The sequence below is a fragment of the Tiliqua scincoides genome, chromosome 2, assembly GCF_035046505.1.
Source record: "Tiliqua scincoides isolate rTilSci1 chromosome 2, rTilSci1.hap2, whole genome shotgun sequence".
NCBI classification, from domain to species: Eukaryota; Metazoa; Chordata; class Lepidosauria; order Squamata; family Scincidae; genus Tiliqua; species Tiliqua scincoides.
In genome coordinates this window covers 179,526,314-179,534,559 of record NC_089822.1, presented here as the reverse complement: position 1 = coordinate 179,534,559, position 8,246 = coordinate 179,526,314, and the positions used below count along the sequence as shown (strand labels likewise).

The 8,246-nt window shown below is 41.8% G+C and overlaps 1 protein-coding gene across 2 annotated transcripts in view; it reads right to left on the bottom strand.

Moving 5' to 3' along the window:
- Positions 1-1,198: 1,198 nt before the first annotated feature.
- NSG2 (neuronal vesicle trafficking associated 2) overlaps positions 1,199-8,246 on the bottom strand; it is a 63,001-nt gene continuing 55,953 nt past the window's right edge. For both annotated transcript variants that reach the window (XM_066617294.1, XM_066617295.1), the window contains exons 3-4: positions 2,081-2,191; positions 1,199-1,390 (exon numbers count right to left, since the gene is read on the bottom strand). In XM_066617294.1, coding sequence (XP_066473391.1) covers positions 1,199-1,390; positions 2,081-2,191 — 303 coding nt within the window. The remainder of the gene's footprint in view (positions 1,391-2,080; positions 2,192-8,246) is intronic.

Below are 8,246 nucleotides of genomic sequence, written 5' to 3'. Positions count from 1 at the left end.
CATACCTCTGGACTGTGTTCATAGAACCTTTCTTGTTAAATTACTATCTATGGAAGATGCTAATTTTACTGGCTAATCTTCCTCAAAATACTGGCTAGCACAAACGCGACTCTGGTTTCAGCTTCTACTCCAGCTAATCTGGGAAACCCACTCTTGCATCTACTGCATCTCCTCTTGTGGGCATCCAGACTGTAGACACTTCCATTCATACTGTGGGATTCAGAAAGGGTTGCCATGTGGCAAGCCATAATTTGGGTTGCCCCTAGTGGACTTTGGCAGTCCTTTTTGGTTTTTTTATTTCAAATTCAATTGGTATTGAAATATTGGAGACTATTTCAAATTCAATTGGTAGCCAACAGATGCTTTTGAATTTGCATATGTTAGTACAATTATTTCAGTGAGCAACAGTCAGTATTTCCCTCTGTGAGAGGTAGCAACCATAGAAGTAACTTTGATCCCATGGCTCATTGCATGTGCTGAGGCTTCAGTGCACATGAGCATTCCCTCTGTACAAGAGCATTCCCATTCACACCAATGTCAGGGACAGCTCCATAGGCATCAGTGCACTAGTGAACTTTGAGGTGGGATGAGGATGTGCACTTACACACACCTCTAAGAATGAGTTAGTGCTGGAGGTTTATCCAGTTTATTGTGACATCATAAAAGGCCCCTCTGCCATCCTTAGTTGCTGCAGGTTCCCTTTCACATCACACTCTGAGAAACAAATTCTAGTAATGAGAGGTGATTTTTCCCCGTTTTGGGGCTCCATCTTCTCAGCCATGTAAGGTCTGAGAAATTCTGTTTGCCTTTTCTTCTACCTTCTTGTGAATGTACTCTGGATTTGCTTTTTTTGTTTTTTAATTTTTATTTTTCTAACAAATATTAAGCAATGATTTTAAAAATATTTGTACATTGTAAGATATATTCAACACCTAACATGCCTTTGTACAAGATCTTGACTTAGTTACAAATCAACGAGAACAATGCACCAAAGGGAGGGAAGAAGGAAGGAGAAAGGACAGAAAGAGAGAGAAGAAAGAGAGAGAAAGAAATATCCATTAAGATGACACCTGCACTTGGAGTTAGTTGATTCTTGTTGCACAGATAGCATGGTGCCCTCTCTGAACTAGAGCAGTGCTTTAGAGACGTGATGTTGTTTTTCCCTATAACCCTCTATCCCCCAAACCATCAAGTGGCTTTAATGGCCTTCTGTTTTGGTGGCCTTGGCTTCATGGTTTACCGATCCCGAAGAAAGCCAGGGAGATACGGACCGTGAACTGGTTTGCTTGGCCATGCTGTAGTGGCTGATGACAGTGTAAAATCTGCCCCTGGAGTTGGAATCTTGAGCTGAATAGTAGGCATCCAGAGAGGCTGGGATGCACCGCTTGTGCTGGAGATAAGAAAAAAAAAAAAAAAGCAAGACAGGTGAGCAGCTTTAACAGTTTCAGCATGTTTAAAACACAATCTTTCTCTCTCTCTCTCTCTCTCCCCCATTGTTGGTGTGGCTGCATGCTATCATGTGGTGGAGGATAGGAATGGGCTATTAGAAAAGTCAGCACATCTGGAAGGAGCTGTAATTCTGGGGAGGGACACACCTGCTTCGCACACAGACTGTCTCAGGATCAATCCCTGGCATCTCCAAAGAGGGATGGGAAAGGCCCTGTCCAAAATTCTGGAGAACCATTTTGACAAAACTGAGTAGATGGACCACTGGTCTGGCTCAGGTTCAGGCAGCTTCCTAGCTTCCATCTCCCTGTGAACACACATCTAAGGAAACTCACTGGAAAACATCTAGAAGCTCATACTTATCACAAGTCAACTCAAAGATCAGTTTCACTGAGAAATAAGTGAAGGTTGGTTGTGGTCTTCATACAGATCTAAACCTGTCCAATTCAAAATTATTGTGGCTGTCAGAGAGTGCTGCAAGCCCCCATTTCCGAAAGCACTAACCACTTTTCAGCACGTACGTGACAAATGATGACTTTGATTCCGACAGGAAACTGCAGGACTTGGCTGCAGCCGTGCTGCCAATTAGATTCTATCATTAGCAGAGACAGTCCATTCATCTCAGACCTCATACCTTATAAACAAATCCATCTGGGCAACTGTGGTCGTAGGTGAACGCTTTGTATACCACAAGGAATACTATGCAGGCGAGGAATGCAAGAGCCAAACTTATAAGAATGGTGACCTGCAAAAGAGGGTTATAATATTAGTCTATTGACACATGCAGCATCTCACAGTTATGTGACAACCTAATGGACTGTAGTTTTCATTGCAGTCTGCAATACTTAACTAAGCATGGAAATTAAATAGATTCCAGATTCAATGTCCTGGGGTATTTACTTCCCTTTTCCCTGTATAAGACCTTGATAATGTACATTCCTCTTTGTGCATCTTCTTGGCATTTTGCTCAATAAAAAAACAACTGGGAAAGTCAACAAAAATTGCTGTGCCTCAACTCCTTTGATTCCAACTGGTTTCATATTTTTAAAAAAATGGTGGGGAAAATTTTACATTATATATTCTAACACTGACTGTATTTCCCTGCTCTTGGCACTTGATAGGAAGATTCTGTGTGCTTCCAAACATGTAAGAGTCAGAGGCATTCTGGGACAGAAGAGACAAAGTATTGTGCATTCAAAAGCAACCAAATGTGCCTTGATTTTCTCTTATTCCATTACAGATCCAGGAAAATGGTAACCTGTTTTCAGATGTTGGCACAGTACCTAGTTCTAGTTTTCCTTGTGATTCAGTGAGTTATGCCCATTGCATATGTTCACACTAAGTAAATCGTGGCTGCTAGGCTATGGGGGCAGATTCAATTACTGACAACTGTCCTACATGGTGGATATTATAGCTCAGGTTGCGTGACCATGTGATGAAACCACCTATGAGCTGGCTAGCATTTGATACATGCAAACATCATTTGGATAATAGCATCCTCAGTGTTCTGGGAGTGTCAGGTAGGTTAATCAGCATGCCTGACCTCCATTAAGAAGCATGCAGATTGTGCTCCCTGCTGTGGTGACTGAGCAGGATCCGTCCAGATGACACAATCCAAAGTGAAATTGACACACTTCTGGGTTAATGCTATGGTCATACTAGGGAAAACTACCTGGCAGCCCAATCCTATTCATGTCTACTCAGAAGTAAATCCATTCTAGTCAATGGAGCTTACTCCCAAGTAAGTGTAGATGGGATTGTAGGCTCAGTGTGTGGCAAATGGTGGGCAATGGGCAGATAATTGTGTCTGGCTATGTACAAACAGCCAAAAAAGAAACATGTCACTAAAGTAGTGCTATGAGAGTTATTTAGTAATTAAGCATTTCATTTTTTGTGCTGTGTGAGCCAGCCAGATCACAGGTGGACCATACAGCCTTAGGCCACTGCTAGCCACACTCCAAAACTAGGTTTCACAATGCCAACTTGTCCTTCTTAAAGCAGCCTTCTCACATATGCAAGAACATCAGGGAAAGACTATTCTCTCCACCTAGAACCTTCCAAAGTGGCAGTGAAGCCTGTCTTTTGGTTTACACCTGGTTAGAGCTATTACAGAATGGCTGGGTACTGAACAAATCAAAACAGTGTACATATCTGAGGAATTGTGTCAGGTCTTTGTACTTGCTCTATGACTTTGAGATTGCACTTAGATCATATGCTATCCCTGCTAACTGGGCAAAGAGGCAACTTTAAAGTGGTGCCCTCTTATATTTATCAACAGGAGAGCAACTATCCCTTTTCACATAGCATCTATTCCAGTGACTGTTGCTGGTGTCTCTTCTGTGTATGGGTGGATTTATTTATTTATTTAGATTGTGAGCCCCTTTAGGAGCAGGGAACCATTTATTGATCTTACTGTAACAGCAGCAGCAGCAACAACAACGTCCTTGAAGGGCATACCTTTGGCCTGCATGACCATCTCTGAAGAAAGGGCTTCAACTGATGATGTAATCATTGTAAATTTTTTCAGGCAAGCAAATTCCAAAGTCTAATGGTTCACAGTATGTTTGTGTGCTTACAGGCAACTCTGCCTTCACCCTAAATCAGGGTCAGAGTTGTTCACACATGCATTTGCAAGAGCACAAAAATAGGTTTATGCAAACCTTTTTAAAGAAGAGTGTATATCTGAAGTGAGTGTTGGATAAGGGCTAGGCAGTCAGATAATCGTCTAGACTTAACAGTTTTGACTCAGGTCATTTACATTTAGAGTGTTCAATCAGCCAATGAAAAAAATGAACAAACAAGTATTCATTGGAGTAAAAGCATGCATCTTTTAGATTTACTTTCCAGAATGTTATTTGCCAGTAAACATGAAAAACTATTAGACTATCAGAAGATTTAGGCTAGTGCCCTTCTATCAGATGTGCTAGCTTTCCACATAAATGGGGTTTTTATGATGAGGAAGCATTCAATTATGCAATTACTCCACCGACTTTCCAATGTAGTACAGTCCCAGCAGGACTGCCCTACATGCTTTTTCAGAAACTGCCCAAAGCCTTAGAATGCAGATTAACAGTGAAGTATCAAGTAACTATCATGGAGCTAGAAAGCTGAGTTGGAAAGATAAGATTCCTGGAGAGATGTCAGAGCGATTAACATTATGATGTTCTGAAACCCTTGAAGCTCAAGCATATAGGGGTTAGTAACGTTGATCAGTGCAGACACCTAGTATGTAGACCAGCAATTTTCAACCTTTTTCATCTCGCAGCACACTGCCAAGGCACTAAAATTGTCAAAGCACACCATCAGGTTTTTGACAATTGACAAGGCACACCATGCTGCCAGTGGAGGGCTCACATCCCCATTGGCCCTACTAATAAATGATCTTCTCCCAAATTCCTGTGGCACACCTGAGGACCGCTCACGGCACACCAATGTGCTGTGGCAGTAGTTGAAAATGGCTGATGTGGACAGAAAAGCAAAAACACACAGTTCAGCTCTTGTGTGAATATTGTCAATTACAAAACAAAGCCTGCAGCTAAATATTATCAGGTAGTTCTTTGGTTCTGTATTTAGGCTACCCCATCACTGCACCTGGAAAGCTGAGAAGGTCACATCTGAAATGTGATCCCAGGATTTTCTGAAAAGAAATTATTCTGGGAATTGTCCGAGATGAACATATGACTTTATGGGACAGCCAAAGTAGCAGCAAAAACAAGAGGTCCTAAGGCAGAGCAATCCAAACACAGAAAACATTAGGTGCATTGCTGACTTGGAGCACACTCAGTAAATTCCATGGCCAAAGTGTCATATGGCCAACAGCCACAACCTTTGCAAGGATTCCGCTGTCCTGAATACTCCCCAGTGCTACTGCTTCTCTCTCCCTCCTCCCCAGTATCCCATGCAAGCTATAAATGCTGACCTATCATTTTTCCATCCCACAAAACAGCCACTATTTCTCCTTTTTCACTTTTCTATTTCTCCTATTGCTTCTCCCAGCATATCACCTTGAGTCCCTGCTCCTCTGTACCACATTCCATCTTCCTGTCAATCCTATCATAATGTCACCACCTGGACTTTCTCAATTCCGCTATGAGAATGAGAAAAGAGCAAATGTTTATTGCCTCCCCAATTAATATTAAAGGGGGAGTGGGCTGCTGAACATTTACATCAGTTCTTAGTCCTTGGCAATAAGAATCAAGCTCTAGCCAGGGGCTAAATATTAAAAAGTCTCTTTAACCAACTGCCATAGTTCCATCCAGTTCCTTACAGTCTGTCTAATTTTCTTAAGTGCTCAATAGTTCTCAATAGATGAGTTTATCTACCCATTTGTCAGCCAGTTTCTAACCCAGAATTCAGAACTTTCTCCTGTTCTGAGCCTCTCCAGCCTTGCATACAAGACTGTTTTCTGCCTTTCTCCATTTTGACACACTCACCGAAATACTCTACAATAGAGCATTTTACATGAAAATGCACCACACAAGTTGATCTGGGATAAAATGTCAGCAGTCATTTAAGAACATAAGAACAGCCCCACTGGATCAGGCCATAGGCCCATCTAGTCCAGCTTCCTGTATCTCACAGCGGCCCACCAAATGCCCCAGGAAGCACACCAGATAACAAGAGACCTCATCCTGATGCCCTCCCTAATTTAAACCTAGTGCTGCAATAAAAAGCTGCCTATTCCAGCTACCTGGAAGGTGCTGTGTGTTGCAGCTCTCTCACTAGTCCAGCAAATACAGAGCTTCATTAATATTCAAATATCACACAATCAGGCAGCTGAACTACCTAATAAACCTCAAGGTGCTTTTTAAAGAACAACATGAACCTTAGCAGGTCTCAAAGCAATATAAATCTTCACATAAAGGAAATAAAAAAGGGCAGGCAGATAAAAACACCATACCCAGACGTTATAGCCAGGAATCCTTTCCATGCAGACAAAAGAGAATCATGTCTCATTGCCCCCATTCAAGCTCCTAAGATTTGCCAAAGATGGTAGTTTTTTCTCATTGACTACACATTACATTAGCTTGGATTGCTATGGAAACCAGTGTCTTCATTCCAAGTCACTACAGTCAAGGGAACCATTTCCAGTCTTAGACCAGACCTGAATTATATCTCCTCTTTTCCCATAGTTGGTTTACATCATGCAGTTAGGACCATGTTGAAAAACTAGACTGTTCTGACACTGTATTGCAGCTCATGTTCTGTAGAGCATGCTTAATCTCGATTTGGACGTCATAGGAATGCTTGGAAGGGGAAAAGTGTTCATGCACACCCAACTTTTGTGTGTTGATTATAAGATCTGAAAGGGCCCCTAAATGTGCAACTGTATGCATGGAGGGCTTTCTCCACATAGTCATGAACCCTGAAAAGGTGAGTTCCCAACTACATAAACCATTGTTGCGCATACAGGCCTAATAATGAATGCATGGAACTTGGGCACATGCAGTCCTGCTCATCTTTCTTCTATCCATTCAAACACTCTGAAAGGGGTCTGAGTTATGACACAAAATGTACTGATGATTTTGGTAATCAGGATGCTGGCATCTTTCTGTTTTATGTCTAATCACCATGTTGTTACAGCCCAAATTTAATGGAATCGGTGCTGAAAAGGAACCTCTTTTATAGGTAGGTCACATCATACTTGCAATAATTCAAGTATATGTGCTCAGAAAGAGAGAGAGGACAGTTTAAATCAGGGGTGTCAAACTCACTTCTTCGCAGGAGCCACATTGGATTCATGACACCTGCTGAGGGCCGATGAGGGATGGCGTTCCAGGGCGACTCCCAACCCCCTGCAAACACAACTGGAGCTGAGCTCTTTTTTTCAGAAGAAAACTGGAAGTGATGTTATAAGGCCTTCTGAGGCCTCAGAATGTCATTCTGAGGGCGAGGGAGGCGGTGCACACCCTCCCCAGCCCTCAGAACACCTTCCAGATAGGACCAGAGTGCTGCTATGTAAAAAATACAATACAATTTTTGGGGATTTAATGGTAATTTTGGCTACAAGGTATGTGATTTTCACTTTACACTCTGACTTCAAAAGCCAACCCTCATGTAAGGCACAACCTGACTATACAAGTTCATTGATTCAAACAGGAAAATGTATTTTAACAACCATTTACAAATAAGCATTTCCGTTTTTGCTAGTGCTCTCTATACGTTTCTCTGTAAGATTCCCCACCTTATTTTTTCATAAAAGATCTGGGATCTGGCCCCTGCTTCTGGAACCATCAGAAACTGAGGCATTTTCAGTACTCTCTGATCGTTTATATTTTATATGGAGCAGTAAGGAATTCAATGTTGTAATGATTTTCTGTTAGGGCTTAGCTAGATATTATTCTAACTATAGGCTGCCACTGAAAGCAGTGGCCACATGTTTAAGCACCCCTCTCTTGCCTTCCAGGTGAACTTTACTGATCTCATGATGTCTTGCATCAGAAACCCCAGGAATGACTGAACAACATCACCACAGTGTTTCACACTTCTTTCTACCTGTTCCTCATCATTGGCTGGAGTTGCCAAGATTCCCAGCAGTACAGAAAAATTTGTTAGTAACCAGTTAGGTCAGTAGTTCCCAAACCTTTTATCACCAGGGCCCGCTTTTTAAAATGATACCCCATCAAACGATACCCCACCTACGTTTACCAGATTTTTGTAAAAAGGTGATCTAGAAAGAAATAATTTTATTGATTTATTTACAAATAATAACAACCAGAAAAGAGACCCTCAAGCATTCATCTCCCTATATTTACACATGCTTGTAAATTGCAGGAGCTCAGCTCTTTGCAGGGTAATTA